We start from the raw sequence: 17,939 nt of genomic DNA on the forward strand, positions 1-17,939 counted from the left end.
GTATAAGAATGAAGGTATTTTTGGAAATGCCTCAGATCATCTAGGGTCTCTCCCCTTTCATTTCTCCTGCAGCCAATTTTGTTTTGTTTTCTTCTTTCTTTTGCTTCCTCCTGTTCCTGCTTTTGAAAGTGCTGCTTGCTTACACTGAAATAGACACCAATTTAAGGGAACAGTAAATCGCTTCATTCATGCCTCATCAGTTTTATTAATTCTGGTAAGATTTTTGCTTGTTTGTCTTATTTCCATCTGGGACATTGCCCAGTGTAATCTGCATTGTGACATACTAAAAGCCGATTTTCAAGTATCTCCTTCTTCTCTGAGAATTTTAATAACTCTCTTGTCTAAATACATGTCTCAGAAGACGACTTTATAGTGTGCAAGATCTCTGTGTGTGGTTTTGAAGAACTAGAAAACAGTTGAGCATTTTATCAGTGTCTACTCTTGCTATGCTTCGCTGGAGATACAAGCAGAACGATTGCCTGTGGTCATAAAATGGTATGGTCAAGAGCAATGCACTGAAGCATGTTGCTTATAATTGCATTTTACAGAGCGGGTTTTTATAACAAGCCCAAATCATCCATTTGTTATTCCATTCCATTTCTTCCTCTCATCGAATTGCATTCCAAAAGATAAGAGGATTTTATAGCTGAAAATAGTCTCTTACCAGCATAATTGCTGAGCCCCTTTCTCTTCTTTCTTCTCCAGTACAACCAGATGCTAAAACCCATCAAAATTACCCAGCAGGCACCACCAATGCCAGCTATAAATGCCGGTTGCTTCACGACATCAGTGATTTGCTCAGTTATGCTGTTATTGTTTTCAGTGATGACAACTTCGTTACGTCCCCCTATGGAAAGAACAATGGTGTCAGTAAACATGAAGAGAAATAATAGGAGGAATAAAACGCATTATACCAAAGGCACAGACATGTCCTTTAAAAGCTTAGCTGGTATTTGTTTATGCAGAGGTTGTCAGAATTACTGATAAGAACACTTTAAGTTTAAAAAGAAGTACTGAATCATGCGAGTTCCATTAGAAGCCTGTTTTTTCCTTTTAATTTGTCAAGGAGAGATCTAAACCTATTACAGACATAATATTTTATGATATAAACAATCATTTGAACCAATACATGGAACTGAAATGACAGATCCTTTTCTTAAATTAGGTAAAGTGTTTTATTTTTTACTTATTCACTTTACATAATGATAGCTTTCCTTTCCTGGTTACCCGCTCCCACAATCTGTCCATCCCCACACTTCTCCTCTAAGAGGGTGGAGGACCCCTGGTTATCTCAAGACAAGTTCAAGTGATTCATTATCAAAGTTCCCATAACATAAATATTATGCACTGCCTTTCTTCTACTGTTTTGCCTATTTTCAAGTGGGAAAAATCACAAGACAATATAATTTCATTTGACTATCAATAGTCTAACAAAGATGTTACATACAAATACACTTTAATTTTGGGTAAGGTATAAAATAGCCTGGATAGAACAACAGCAGTTATGAAAACATCAATACTTGGAGCTCTGTATGTGTAACCAAAACATTAAAAGAAGCTTAAGCTTATTCACTTCCTAAGAGCAGTTTAAGTAGTCTGAATTTTACCACAGAATCAAGGCATGTTATGTGTCAAAACTTTAGACCTCTGAAAATCAATTAAGCAAATCACAATCCATACTTAAAAGGTTGTGGACTTGAAGAAGCATAAAGACATTGAAAACAAAATTTAAGGCATATTTAAAAGATTAAAAACTTAGAAAATGAAAATCAAGTAAATATAATGTCAATATCATTTCTAGTCGGTATTTAATCAAGGATATTTGAAAGGTAAATTGTAAGCAAACTGTAAAAGAGGCAGACCAACAGATAAAGTCATGGTAATGCTTTTCACTGTTTTAGTGATTACAGTTCTGTTATATTTAAGAAACACCTTGGTCTTTGACCCCCTAAATGTGTATATTTTCTCAGCCACTTAATAGATAGGAAGTTCTAAGATGTGTCTGGAACTTAATCTCCTTGCCCCTGATTCAGATGGTTGGCAAAGTTTCTCTCTGTCTCTGTCTCTGTCTCTGTCTCTCTGTCTCTCTCTGTCTCTCTCTCTCAGTCTCTCTCCATATATATACATATATATAGATAGAGATATAGAGATATAGATATATGTTTGTGTGTATATAGCCATTCACTCTTCAACTTCCAATGCATAGGAGAGTAACAAATCAAAGTATAGTCAAGATCTCAAAATTGCAGAACTTGAGGTATTTTGCTAGAATGAGAACTTGTTTTCTAACAAGGGTAAGAGGAGCACAGCTATGTCTTATGTGGCATAAAGAATTAATTTAAGAATCTTTTGTGTGATTTTCTAGACTTGTCTTGTGAATTGCTTAAGACTGAAAATACTGTGGAGCTCAAGTAATTTCTTATCCACCACACTTATCTTTGCTTCCAAGACAGAAAATGAAGACACAGTCCTGAGCTTTCCTTGCCATTCAGTGAATGAGACAATGGTCTGTAGACAGGAATGCGTAACACTGCTTTCAGCTCTAACCCTTAACTTTTCAGTGACAGGTCTCAGTACTCTTTCTCTTTCTTCATCTGTTAGAAACCAATCTGGGCTTGAGTTCATCGTGTCTTTAAAAAGTAGAAAAGTTCTTGTTTGGAAGGAAGTAAATTGCTGACTGACTTTGGAATAGAAAGAACAGTCACCGTTTTTCTTTTTCTGTTTTTTTTCCTATTTTGTTTTTTCCCAGACAGGGTATCTCTGTGTAGCCCTGGCTGTTCTGGAGCTTACTCTGTAGACCAGGTGGCTTGGCCTTGAACTCAGAAATCAGCCTCCTCTGCCTCTCAAGTGATGGGATGAAAGGCGGGTGCCACCACTGCCCACCCAGTCACTGTTTTTCAAACCCATCTTTAACTGGGCTACAAGTTAAGAAACAAAATATTTGTTGTTGGTAAATAAATCAAATCACAGGCTTATTTATTATAACTGCTAGAATTTTCTTACATATATATGTACATATATACTTATATACATATATACACACACAGATACTACACACATGTATATGTTTCATTGCTGAAAATATTTTATGCTTTTTCAAATCTAAAATAAATTCAATAACATAATAAATCTTTCTTTTTTGAAATATACATGTTGTTAGATGTTATATGTATAAACATAAAAACTGTGTTTTAATATCATATTTTAAATATGTCATCTGGTGACTTTTTTTCCCTATTAGCAGTTACTACAAAGCAAAAAAAAAAAAGAAAAAAGAAAAAGAAAAAAGAAAAAAAATCAAACAAATAACAACAAACCTTAAAGCCCTGTTAGAGCATACTATAAAGAGGAAGAGAAGATTTGCATCATTTTAAGGGGAATCCTTAAAATGTTTTATTCAGCATTGTGCCATATAAGCCACAGTGTATTATGACTTCTTATGCTGATGTTATTATTATTATGATTACTAGTATTGTTATTATTATGACTTACTAAAGCAATGTTGTCAACTGTCCTAAACAGAGCCCAGACGAGGCTGGTGGGACCCATCATGCTCTATTGTTCTTGCAGACAAAAAGAAAATGTAATGAAATGTCATATCTTCCTCCCATTGGAGAGTAATGCAGAACAAAGTAATTTGTTGGAATGAGACTTAATTAGACACATCAGTGACAATTGTACCTACTTCTGTAACAGTATGTACTTCTATTGATGATCATCAGCTCTCCAGGATGAACATCAAAGATGAATATTTTCTTTAAAAAGTTTTATTACTAAGGATGATTATTGAAATCTATATATTTGTTATTTGAGGTACTATTTGTTATGAGTGAATTTCTTTCACATTTTGTCTGTTAATTACACTGTCTCCCATGTGCTTTCACATTGAAAATTGTTACAAAAACAAAAACAAAGCATAAGACAAACTTGAATCTGTGTAAGGTTATGCATTCTATTTTACAGTATTTAAGAATTGGCTACTTCACAACACTGAGATGGGATAATTGAACTTTTGCACAGTCTGGCATATTAGCAGTCTAAAATTATGAAGCATAAACTGCATCAAATGCCAGGGCATGACTTAATTAGTAAAGGAAAAAGAGGTAAGCTTGAGTCACTTCACATGCTTCTTTCAGTATGTACTATATAATGGGGAAGCATAAATTGAAACAAAAAAGGAGATTAGCCATCATTAAGTCACTATTCGTCTGAGAAGTAGCAGTTGTGTAAAGAGCATTATCAGACAAGATGTGAAGCTTGATATGGAAGGATAATTAAAGAAACAATTAGGAAGTGTCTCAGGACAGCAGTAGATATTAAAAAGAAGCAAATCTCTGGAGGACACAGCCTTTTCTGGGTCGAACTGGACTTACACATGTGCACGTCCTCATTTCCGACACTACACTACTATGTTCCATGATTGTCTCTTGAGCATAGCTTATTCTAATTACCTGAATAGGATACAGGAAAGTTATTGGCTTTATTGTTTTATTTCTAGAAAAATTTGAACACTTGTTTGCTATACTAAGAGGGATTAAAGGGTGCTTAATCTAGTTAGAAATTCAGTCTTCTAGAAATAATGTGACGCAGTAGAACTTTGTAATTTATTTAACCTAATCTAAATTACATCTATTATTTTTGCTAGGATACAATTGTTCTGAGAAGAACTGTGCTTGGTATGACCTAGCATTGGTTTTATGTAATGTTTTCTTGGTTCCAAAAGAAACAGGTCTCTAAAATATTGTGAGTTGACAATCTCAATGAAAAGAGAAGAAAATTTCCATCACCTTAAAGAGTATCCTATTTCCTAAGTACAAAAGAAAAATAGACATAAAGCGGAAGGACAGTAATGTTTGTGATCTTATGTTTTAAGTAAGAAAAAACATATTCAGTAAATACACATTATGTTTGTTTCCCTTCTAGGAGGTCTCAAAGAGAATTATCCTTTTCTTCTTCTAAAGCAACATATTTTTATCCATCAACAATGATGTAATTTAGAATGGGAACCTACAGTGAAAGGAGATATTCTCGTGTATATTTTTGTTTCATTTCATCTTGGTTGGAGACAGAGTCTCTGTATGTAGCTCTACCGGCCTTGGGCTCAGTGTATAGCCTTTGCTAGTCTCAATATAAGGAATATATTCTGCAGCCTTCAAAGTGATGAGATTATAGACTACAAGTATGTGGCTCCACACTAGGACCTTCATAATCTTCAAAAAAAAGGCTTATTTCTAAAGACTTTAAATAAAATATATACTTGTACATACACATGTATGTGAATATATGTATATTTAAGTCCTTTTTCAGTATACCTGTATTTCTTCCTTTCTCCAATTTATTTCACAAAATCTCAGAAGGGCAAGTTTGTAGGTTTCCCTCAGGTTAAGGAATTAATTCAGTCTGCACAACTAATTAAGAAGGGAAAGGCAATTTAGAGAAAAGGTAATACTTTAACTTTTTTTCTCAATGTTATCCACCTAGCAAACAAAGAAAAGTTGAGAAGTCTAAAACAGTTAACATTATGACTAAATACAAAGATGTCTTTATGCGGGAGAAGAAATAATCACTCAGAAATTGGTGATATCCTGTCTAAATATAATTTTTATAAAATCAGAAAATAAATGAATGCTTTATGAACTGTTAATGAACTTATACTCTTTTTTAAATGTACTGTCTTTGTGATGTCAATAAGAGTGAAGGGAATTGAAAGAGTTTAAGAACTAGAGCTGTAGCAGAGAAATCTTCACTGATGAGTTTTAGTTCCCTTAATGAAGTCTTCAAGCCCTGCATTGTAAGCAAGCTAGTGGCCACACTGATAAAGCCCTATGTCATTTATATGACATGATAGAATTCACAGCTTAAAACTGTTGAATGATAGGGAATTTAAAGGAATCCTACATGTAGACAGGAACCATTTGAAGACAATGTTCACTAATCTTAAAGCAATTCCCTGTGATATCCTTTAATGAATACTGAACTTTGCATGGAGGAAGACTACAAAGATCTGGTGCAAAGCAAAGGACAAAAGATAAGGGAGGCTGTCCAGCTAATATCAAGTTCAGAGAAGTAAATTCTTTTTTTTTTAAAGCCTACAGCACCCGGTATTCCCTGACGGTCTCCCATCCAAGTAGTAACCAGGCCTGACCCTGCTTAGCTTCCGAGATCAGAAGAGATCAGGCTCATTCAGGGTGGTATGGCTGTAGAGGAAAAGTAAATTCTTGATATCTGAATTACGTTCCGTTAGAAGACCACACAGATATACTAATAATTTTTTATTGAAATTCCCAAATGGTCCTACCTTAAATTGAACCTCAAACTGAGGTTTTAGTCCAAGAAAAAGGATGTAACCTAAAAACTCCTATACAAATACCATGAAAAGGAAAAAAAAAAACCCGGCAAATTCAAGATAAAAATCTAGTAAGAAGACTGCTTTATAAGACAAACACCAACAGTTACACCTTTATGATATGTCATCAGCAAAGTCCAACATCTAATAAAACATAACCAGCCATACAAAGATAGACACACAACTAAAAAATAGTCAAAAATGAATCAAGGGAAAAAAGAAAAGTAGGTCTTTCAACAATAGAGGTTTTGGAAATTATTTTATTACATTTTTATGTTTGTATATTTTACCTAGTGTGGGGTGGGACATGTCATACACATGCGAGGAAGTTGGAGAATAGATTGCAAGAGTTGGTTCTCTCTACTCTGTGAGTTTAAGAAATCAAGATCAAGTTTTCAGGTTTGGCTAAGAACATTTATCTGCTAAGCAATCCCGACTTCCTGAAATATAGGTTTTAATGTAATAGGTTGTAAATTCTTATTTAAAGAATATATAATCTATACAGAGACAGAACTTAACATAAAAGGTTAAAAAATAATGCAACTATTTAAAGAGATGAGCTAATATAATGCTAGTATTTCAGATAGAGTCCATTTGAGAGCAAAAACTGTCACAGTGAATTAAAGAGAAACATCTGATGATGGCTCTGAAATGAGCTCATTTGAATGTAAGTCCTGGCATATCATACCTCTGTAGCAAATAAACCAGATTAGGGATGAGGGCTTGAAAAATGACTCCTTACTTACTGAGGGCTGGAGAGATTACTCCAAAACTTCCATATCTGAAAAATGGCTCCTTACTTATAGATCCTGCTTACAAGCAAGAAGACTGGGTTTCCATCCTGAGCACCAATATAAATGATGGGCAAACAGAAAAATTCTTCTGTAAGTCTAGCGCAAAGGAAGCATAGTCAGGGTGTCCCCAGAGATAGCCCTTTCTATAGGCAAACTCTAAATATGACTGAGAGATCATGCTTCAAAGAGTAAGACAGAGGAATGAGAATACCTGACTGACATCAATCTTAGGTTCCCACATTCATGCACACCTGTACACGCAGGTGACCATGCATACATGTGCATGTAAGGAAAAAAGGATGATGAATTAAAAGTTATGAGTTCTATATTTATAAGGAGATGATAAATCCATAATTATGATATGTTTCTAGATTAATGGGTAAGTATTTTAGTTTTAAATTTATAGAAGACAATTATATACATATATACATACATATGTATATGTGTGTATATAAAAATATATATGCATATAAAATATATATGCATACATATGTACAAATATACATATGTATGCATATATATTTTTCATATGTATAAATCACCATTTATTAAGATCCCATTAAAATAACCAAATTCCTCTAGATATGGCTACTATCACCATGTTAATAAATATTAAGAAAGAGACAACATTGGTCCTATCAAAATTCCTGAAGAATATAGGAGAATGGCAGATTCCCACCTACTCTATGAGGACATTCACTCTCATTCCACAATCAGATTCAGTCATAAAAAGATAAATAAGACACAAAAATGAAAAGAATTGCCAATCAGTATCCTTTATGAACACAAATTCACAACTGTTTAAGCCACGATCCCAAACTGGAGCCAGTAACAGACACGAAGAGTGCAATACTGAGCAAGCAGAATTCACCCTCAGGAATACCAAGACGATTTACCTCTTAAAACTATTTAGTGAAATTTAGCATGTCAACAACCACAAAAATGGAGAAGGAAATTTTAAAATTAAGTTCACTTATAGCAAAAAGGACAAAAATTAGAGTTCAAACAATTTGACACAGTGTAAAACACATATCAAACATATCAAACACTCAGGAAATATATCAGAAGAGTACATAAAACATCACACGCTGAAATCTACAAAATACAGCTGCACAGTAGGAAATACAAATTCCATAATGAAAGCATGTATTATGTTCCTAGGAAGCACTCACTGCTATATTTACTCAGTTTGACAAATAGATCCAGTGCCTTTTCAGTTTCAGTTCCTTGATGCCTTGGTAGAAACTGACAATCTGATTGGAAAAGTATGTAGAAAGTGAAATGCCTATCCTGGCCACAGAAAAATGTTACAGAAGAAAATGATGGCATTTTCACATTACCCAATTTTAAAGACCATTTACCATAGCAATGTAAACAGTGTGACTTGGCATATAAGCAAATATAAATGCTATGAACCCTGAAAGGGATTCAAATACATACACTTTATTAAGGGATTGGTCAAGAGTTTCTATCTACTCTATTAAATAAATTCGTAGAATATGTAAGACATTCAATGTCATGAAATTACCTGAAGATCAATTTCCATCCTAGGCATAAAAGCTAAAATTATAAAGCATCTAGAAAAATATTAAAGGGTCCTGTACAGTGGTATAGCACAATTTCTCTGACAACAATATATTCAAAAGAAAAAATTGCTAAATTGCACTTCATTAAAATTTAATACTTATCAAAAAACACTATCAAAATAGAGAACTCATGGACTAGAAAAATTCTCTCTCTCTCTCTCGTGTGTGTGTGTGTGTGTGTGTGTGTGTGTGTGTGTGTGTATGTATGTTTGAGATGACCAAAAATTTCATCCAATATTCAAAAGAAGAAGAAATTAGCATAGGTAAAGTTGTTACACATCATTAGCAGGCAAACAATTTGGAGCTAACATCATAAAGATGCACAGTTTATATTCACTGGAATGCCTTCTGTTACAGAATGGCAATATCAAATGTCGGTGATGGTACAGAAAAACTAAAAGTCCTTTTTCTGGCTTCTGGGAATTTCAAATTTTACAATTTGCAAATTGTTTAGACATTTCAAGTAGTATTAAAAATATATAATCCTATAATCTGTAAATTCTACCTCCAATGATTTTCTCAGAGAAATGTATACACATGTTCTTGCAAAGGCTCATGCAAGAAAATACATTTTCTAAATAGAAAATTAGATAACCAAAATAGAGCATATTCATAGGATTCAACACCATTCAGTAAATATGCATTGAAACTGTTTGAAAAATACATGAAAGAATTTCAGAAAAACATTGCTTGAGTCAAAGGGCTGGCACAAATTGTCATGGTCTAGATAAATTCATTCATATTCTTATTCATATTCAAGAACAGATAAGCATCACCAAGAGTGACTAGGAATGTTTTCATTCAAGAATTTGAATAGATGGAGCGTGAAGATTTCTTCTCATATGTATATTTGAATTACCAAGTTCTTTTCGGCAGCTTCTCATTCTGACATATGCTGGCACAGAGGAAACATACAGCTTTGACTCAAAATATACTCTTTAATGATTGCCTTACTCTTCTAACTTTTCATTGAACCACAATTACTGGTGGATCTAATGAATATAAGTAATTTGTTTAGCCAACCTTTAATAATAAAGCTGTATGTTGGTAGCTATAAGACTATAGGACACATATGTGAACAATTGTTTGTGTGACTCATATGTATGTGTGCCAATTAACTTACTTGCCTGTCTGGGTGTACTATAACTGACAAACAGCTCTCACAAATCCCTGACAATGATCAAGACGAATACTCAAAACCTCAATCTTCCTTACTGTCCAAGCCTCTATGGACTGATACTCACCAATTATTATTGGCTGTGGCTCACTTTTTACTCCAACCCCTGCACTTGTGCTAGCTGCCACTTCCACCCGGTACTGAATTCCAGGGAACAAGCCACCTATTACTACAGAGCGAATGGCTGCATCCACAGTTTTATTGATATGGAATCGCGTTTCATTTCCCAGACACCAAATCTGTAGAAACAGGAAAGTAAAAAGAGACAGTATGAAATTTCCTTACTGAGAGTTTGTCATCAAATACATATTTTTTCACAGTGACTAATCTACTGTACAGTCTTAGAAAGGTGTTTGTCAATGACATTCATAGATATCCTATGTATATTATGTATTTTTATGTATATTTGTGTGTGTTTGAGGGATAACAATATGACAAGCTGAAAGTGTCACATTCCTGTGTCTCTCACTAATCTCATGTGACTTTACATGGAGCAAATCAGAAGGCACAGTGACTCCTTTGAACACATCAGGATAGCAATGGGTGATGCTAAATTTGACATTTGTATTGGTAAAATCTCTTAGTTTGCTCTTCTGAATGTATCAAATTTTTTTTATACATAATCCAATATAAATTTGTTGATTGTGCGTCATGATGTTAATGAAAGGTAGATAGATATGCATTGCTATCACACTGTAACACCTTAAAAATTAATTTTGTTATGTTACTATAAGGAAATATATCCTTGTTAAGCATGTTTGCTTAAAATATAATGGAGAGATTAAGGAAAAATATCTAATTAGAACATCCACTTGCTTTATTTAGTTACTGTAAGTTGACAAGGTTCTATTTTTAAGAATTTAGCCCTTAGAAATAAAATTCAATATGCACTTTAAATTTTATTTTGGATAAAATTATTCAGCCTATTTTTTCACATCAGCAATAAATTTGTGAAGTGAGGTAGGATCTGTAGTTAATGGTACTTGCTCTATCTAACATGTTATTTTCCAAATTCTAGAAATATATAAAAATGTCAAAAGGTTATTGCATTGAATTTTTCCAAAGTTTAATGTACAACCACATCATGATTGTTTAGCAAACTTGTGCTATAAAAAGTTCAACACACTTTGCACCTTAAACATCAATAGTAATATTAAGACAAAGGGATTTTTTTCTTTACATGAATCATTCCACAAGTTCAAAACTGGGACAATTATTTTTGCCATCTTTTTAAAAACTTGTTTCAATGGCCATACTTTTTCCCAAGGGAAAACAGGATGCAAGTTGGCCCAGAAGTCACCTTCATTCCTGACCCCATCTTACTTTCCTGACACTCAATTTATTTGTCCTTAATAATACAGGCAAACTTGGTTTAGTGAGATCTTTACTTCTACTTCAAACCACTCCTTCCATCATTCCTAAACTCCATTATACTGAAACTTACCCTACTCCCAATTCTCCAAATCAACTGTATGTCTCTGACCTTGATATTGAGTTCTCATTCTGTATGCCTTCTTGCCCTTGCTGGTAATTCAACCAAAGCTGACACTTCACTTTGAGTGCTTAGGGATAGGTTGTGTAGCAATGGTCCTAAGATCTCTTGAGAAAGCTCCCTCTGGGCCTCCCTTTGTTAGAATGGCTTACCTTATATTCCTGAATAATGCCATTCTGGTGGTCAGGTGGTGGAGGATCCCAGGAAACACTAATGCTTGTGCTGTTGTGGCTTCCAACTGTCAGCACAGTGACAGACTGGGGAGGGGCACTTGGGGCTGCAGAGGAAATAGATTGATGTAAACACTAATTGATGGTATGCATGTGCTTACAGAACATGAAAATAAAGACAAGACTTTTAAGGTCCTGCCCTCCAGTTGTCCAGCATCTACACACTGTATTTAACAAGTGGCAACTTGTTGAAAAACAGGCTTTAAGTTCAATGCATATTTGAACATGGATGCAGTGAGTAGGAGAATTATACACTCAATAACAAATTAAACAGATTGCATTCTTAGGATGTTTTTCTGTGTTGGACAGTGTGTAACCGGTTTTAAATCTTTCTAATGACTTTAGGAACTGGAAAAAACTCTCATCTCAGATTTGAGTAAGGAGGCCATACTGTAAGATACTTACTGAGGTTAAACAAGAAGTCAGAATTTAAGCCCAAAATGTTGGAATCTGGAAGTCATGTGCTATACCTTTACTGCTTTTAATGACTGTGTTTCTAGGGGAATATATAACAGTACTTGAATCAAAAATATTCTCAGATAATTTATCCAAAATGCAAACAAAAATTCTTTCTGGGGGCTGGCATTTTGGATTTTTTTTTTTTTTTTACTAAATGAAAACAGAAATGAAATTACAAATCTCACCAATAAATAAAACAATGATTTTCTTTCCATGCTGCGAAAAATAATTGACTATTAAGAACTGGCTTATCATTTAAGATTTAAAACATATTTTATGTGGCTGGGTGAGGAACTTTGCTAATAAAATGGAAACAGGCTCATGTTGGGTCAGATGTGAAATGGGAAATGTTTTGATTTCCGACAGTCATTCTCTGTCTTTATAGTTTCTCCTATAACTAATTACAACCATGCTGAGAAGTGTTGAGTGAGGAGCAGTTTCTGAATTTAGATTGCAGGGTGCCCCTTTCAGGGAGTCCCAGAGCTAGGAAGCACTAATTGTGCAGAACTCAGCCATTGTCAGTGAACCTTTTAATTTAACTCAATAGTAGAAAGAGAAACATCGCAACACTGAAATACCACTAAAAATCCACCGAGAGTTAAAACAAAGAATTGTGGTCCACTAAATGCTTTCCTTAAAAAACCGTCAATGCTTTCATGACTTCACAATTCACACTCCTTGCAAATATCCTAAAATACATTTCAAAGGCCGGCTAAGGGGGTGTCCCATATTCGGTAAATTAATCACAGCATATTTCATTGATATGACAGTTGGATTGAGATATAAGACAGAGAGCGACAGCTGCTAATGCAATTTGCTCTTTCCTGTCCCTTTATGCGACAGTGCCTCTCCAAAAAAAGTAGCACTGTGACATAAATCTGACCACTTGTCTACCAGCTTTGCAGTTATTAAGTAGTAGACTGCAATGAAAGCTAACACTTGGAAGCCAAGCTTCCGTTCTCCTTGTTGACTAGGCAGGAGAACTCCGAGCCCGCTCCCTGACAGGTCAATTATTCCAGTACTCAGTTTCTTTCTCCAGATCTGAAAGAACGCGAATCACTGTTCATTGCTCTCAGACTCGATCCAGCTGAGTCCATTTGTTACATTTACCAGGCCACAGAAATGTGGACCAGATAGTGAAAAATGTCTGTTCCACAAAAAAAGTCTACTGCACTGAAACTAGGTTTTGGAACAAGGCTTAAAATTATCTTGTTATCATTAATCGCCTCATTTACTGGTGGAACAAGTTTGCAGTGTTGGGGAAGTTTAATAGACCGTAAGCACTATTGGAAATGTTAGGTTTGTTTTTATGTATATATCTTAAAAGTAGTAGGTTTTCAAATGTATTCACTCCGGTCTATGTTGACGTATCTCACTGCAAATTAGCATGAAGTTAATATTTTTAGTGTACATGGACATCGGCCTGTTGGTATTTGTAGCTCGTTTATAGAAGGGTATTTCTTGTGTCCTTTGACACAAAATACTTTTAGGATAAAAACTCTTATAGGAAGTGTAAACACAGACAGTACAGTTGTGTTTTTGCTGTTTTACTCTGAGGGTAACATGCACTAAAAGCATTTACTAAAAGTTAAAAGACTGGTTAAAATGTCACTATGAGTTGATATCATAGTATCTATGGTAAATCAGTTCCAAATATGGGGCAGACAAATGGAATTCTTCTAAGAAGATGGCCACAGCAAGTGTGGAAAAGGCTTCCAAAGGAGAGATTGTGGCTCACATTGATCTTCTCAGTGAAGAAAACAGAGTGACAGATACCAGATTTCATTATATCCCCAAAGAGAGGTCACCATGAAGAAGACTGTTCTGGGTCCTTGAGTGTCTTACAGAATGCCTTCTGAAGCCAAATGAGCAAGGTCCTCATTAAAACATAGGAATATACTATGATCAGGTTCAAACGTTAAAGCAGTTATAGGACAAAGGTTTAAGAAAAGATTAATATTATTTTTCTTTTGTTTTTCATTTTGATCTTTTTGTGAGATATAAATTCTAACCACACACACACACACACACATACACACACACATTCACACATTTGCACACATACATACATACACACAAACACACGCACACACAAACACACATATTCATTTTCAGACATACACTCACACACACTCTCACAAACTAACATACTCTCAAACACACAGTCATTCACACACACAATCAAACACACACACACACACACACACACACATAAACACACACACACAAACACACATGTTCCCACCATTTTACTTTATTTTTTTCCCTCAAAGTATTAGGAGAAAGTTATTCTTTCCAGATTCACCCTTATATGATGCTTTTATTGTCTCTCAATTAATATAAGCAAAAAATATAAAAGAAACCATCTTAACTACAAGTCTCTTTCAACTAGAAACCATTACTGACCTTCTTCAGTGGTACGGACTGTTTTCGATTCACTGTCCATTCCTTGGAACTCATTAAAATACGGCCTGACTTTAATTTCGTAAGTCACCCCCTTTTTCAGATTCACTAGGACAGCGCTCCTCTCAGTCGGGACTTTGGCATCTAAATTCTGCCACACAGTTGAGGCTTGTAGACCAGAAGTCTGACGATACATCACTCTGTAGCCCTGAATAAACTGGGGTTGTCGGTCCACCTGTAAAATGGCATAGGATAGTTCAAAGAAACAAGGAAGACGTCGCCCCTTGACTTTGCCCCTCTCTGACCTCCTCGTGGGCATCTGAGTAACAAGGTCTTCTCATTCCCGTTTTCCTGCTAATATATGGAACATACCATTTGGTAACATCTATTCATTACTATCTTCTCATTCAGAAGCTTTTGCTTTTGCTCTTACTGACAGGTGCCAAGAACCTTACTGACATCTGAGTAGGAAAATGGGCAACCCAAGAAGTAGAGGAAGGCTCCTTACTAAGTCTTCAGAGCTTACCTTCCCTGTGGAAGGAGGGCATAAGCTAATAATTACCCGATCAGTTGCCAATGTACAACACAGCAAACAAACAGTAAAATACTGTGACTGTAATGCATTGGGACTGGGAAGTCTAGAGGGAGCAGGAAGTTGAGATAGAGTACAGTCAATCTCCCTGAAGCCACAACTTCTGTGATCTGAATGAAATAGGAATGCCTATTGCCCTGTGTCTGGATAAGCTCTGTTATGTTTTAAAGAGTCTGAAAGTCTTTAGGTCTCAACATTGTTCAATTCAAAGCACGCCATTTTAGCGAGGTCACTCCTCTAATATATCCATTCTGCATGTTTTGACAACTTCCACATCTTTCCTTATATTACATAGCAGCAATTACTTTTAACTAGAAGTCTGAGCTCTTGAATTTAAGAAATGATTAAGTTGTTCTTTTCCCTTTATGATGCCTGGGTGACAGCTCAGTTGGGAAACTGCTGTCTTTGAAAGCTTGAAAACCAGACCTGGAGTCTAGAACCTACATTGAAACAACAGCAAAAGCCCAGTTGTGAGGATGTATAACTGCATGGAGAAGGTGAGACCATGGTCTACTGGTTAGCCAACAAACACATCCTCTTTGGCAAATCCCAGCTCATTGAAGATGCTGAGTGGTCCTGAGGATAGTGCCGAAAAAGTACCAACTGTTGGACATGCATGTGCTTGCTGGATTTCCTCCCCACTCTCTAAAAATCCCACAGGTTTTCTTTATGTTTTATGTTGTTTGTTTATAAAAGAGAAATAATTTCAAATATTATTAGTTCTTTGAAAGTGTCATACAATGTTTTTTTGATGATATGAGGTCTCCTCCAAACCTTCTTGGATTCTCCTTGCTTCTCTTCCCACCTAACACTATGCACTTTAAACAAATTCCTTCAAAAATCGTATTTGTGCTGCTCAAATATTCTTGGATACATGGTCTTCTACTGGAGAGTGGTCACTTTATCAATGGCCTACATGCACGCATTTTGATAACTCTTTCATTTCAGCTGCTAGCAATTGCCAATAAATCCACAGTTTGGGGTGTAATTGTGTGCCCAGTTCCATCTCTAAGTTGATATTTGTTTCTACTTGGGCTTGCACAGAGCTGGAAGAATCCTTCTTTACTGCTGCTCTTTTTTTTTTTTTTAGAGGTTTTATGGTTGCTTCACTTACAGAGAGAAATGACTTTTAGGTTTTAGCAGTAATAACAAAAAGAATGTAAATCATTTTACTGGTTTGCCTTGCTTTTTCAGTGCATGATTTGAACATAAAATTCCCGTGGCTGTTCCTCCAATCAATACCCCATACTAAAGCTTAGTAGCCATATGCTGAGAGGCTTGAAGCCAGCCAGTTCACTGTCAAAGTGTCAAATTTAGTGAAAAAAAATAAATGAAATGACTCATTTCAAGGCAGTTGTGGAAAATAAATAAAGAATATGAGTTTTTACTAGGGCTTAAAGAATTGAATTATCTACATGGTATAAACAAAAGGCTTTTCTTTTATAAAGCTAACCTGTAATCTTAGTTGTTCAGATGTAATATTTTTTGAGCGAAAAATACATCTTTTTGAGAGAAAGCTACCAATTGGTGAATTATAGATCGCATTAGTATTTTCATGAAGAAATGAAAAACCTGCAAAACTTCAATTAAAATGAATAGAACAAAGGAATGTTTTAGTTTCTCCATAGAATGCCCATGCTAGAAGCATTCTTGTATACGCATGTGTCTTACAAGCAAATTTTAGGTTGATAGATGAGTCTCAAAAAATAGAAATTCCTTTTCTAGTTGATAGATTTTAACCCACAAAGATTCTCAGGAATTAGAGGCATACATTATGAAGCTGAATCAATAAAAATTAAGGTCTAACAAGGAGGTTCGTGCACGAACTTAGAATGCTCAGTCATGCTACCAATTTGTGACTGTAACAAACTGATGTGATTTTTGCAAAGCAGAGGTTGTTCTGACATAAAATTAGGCAACCAAAGAACAAAAACTAAATTCATGAGAATCAAAGAGAATTGCATTTCATCAAAACTGACAAGAGTTTAAAAAACAATCCTTGCCACATATGTTAAAACAACATTAAGCTTACATTTTATAAACTTGTCTGAGTTCCCTTTAAGTGAATTTATATACCGAAAGAAAGGCATAACTCACAATAATAGCTTGTTAATACTGAAAGAAGCAAGCTGTGTTTTTAGGGAGAGCATTAAGCAGCTGTTTGGAGATGAAGGAAGTCTGTAAATCAGGGCAAATTGGTTTTATCCATGTTTGGATTTCATTAATTAAGTGTTTTAGGTACTTTATGAAGCTAATGTTTACTACACAGCGTTGCTCGCTCACTCCAGTGAGCACTGCCATCAACCAGTGGATAGTAATGGTCTACTTAATAACAAGAGTTTAACTTAATTTTGTGCGGTTGGGAGGCACTGCTTAGGGGGAGGGAAAATGTTATTACAGGTGAAGGCAAAGAGTAATTTGATGAAATTTGACCTTAAAACTGAAGAACATGGAGCAAGCAGAGGCTCCACACTACCCTCGCCAATTCATCCTGACAGCTGATCATTCCCACATTATGTCTTATGCTGGCTAATAATTTTATTAATCTGCAGATTAGAAGACAGGTGGGTTTTATTTTTGTTTTTGTTTTTTGCTTTTTTTTTTGTTTTTGTTTTTGGATTTACTCTAATCAATATGTACTCACAAATTCTTGCGGTTTAAATCTCTAATTAGAAACGAAAATAGCAATTATAATACATTAATGAAGCCTTTGTCTTAAGGTCTAAGTAGAAAGACCTAGAACTCTTGGAGCCTGATTTGATTTTTACCATTACCTGTTTAACTTTCTGAGCTTAGGGATGTTTACTTTTTTTAGATACCTGGAGTCAATGGGCTGGAAACAATGAATCATGTATTTAAG

The 17,939-nt window shown here is 35.1% G+C and overlaps 1 protein-coding gene and 1 pseudogene across 15 annotated transcripts in view; both read right to left on the reverse strand.

The window, feature by feature from the left end:
• Positions 1-17,939, reverse strand: part of Robo2 (roundabout guidance receptor 2) — a 1,164,975-nt gene that overhangs the window by 58,732 nt on the left and 1,088,304 nt on the right. For all 15 annotated transcript variants that reach the window (XM_031364257.1, XM_031364250.1, XM_031364255.1 and 12 more), the window contains 4 exons: positions 14,491-14,722; positions 11,548-11,672; positions 9,971-10,142; positions 665-847 (listed from right to left, as the gene is read on the reverse strand). In XM_031364257.1, the coding sequence (XP_031220117.1) occupies positions 665-847; positions 9,971-10,142; positions 11,548-11,672; positions 14,491-14,722 (712 nt within the window). The remainder of the gene's footprint in view (positions 1-664; positions 848-9,970; positions 10,143-11,547; positions 11,673-14,490; positions 14,723-17,939) is intronic.
• Positions 6,087-6,205, reverse strand: LOC116086783 (annotated as a pseudogene).

This window comes from Mastomys coucha, unplaced genomic scaffold (genome assembly GCF_008632895.1).
Source record: "Mastomys coucha isolate ucsf_1 unplaced genomic scaffold, UCSF_Mcou_1 pScaffold12, whole genome shotgun sequence".
In the NCBI taxonomy this organism is placed as follows: domain Eukaryota; kingdom Metazoa; phylum Chordata; class Mammalia; order Rodentia; family Muridae; genus Mastomys; species Mastomys coucha.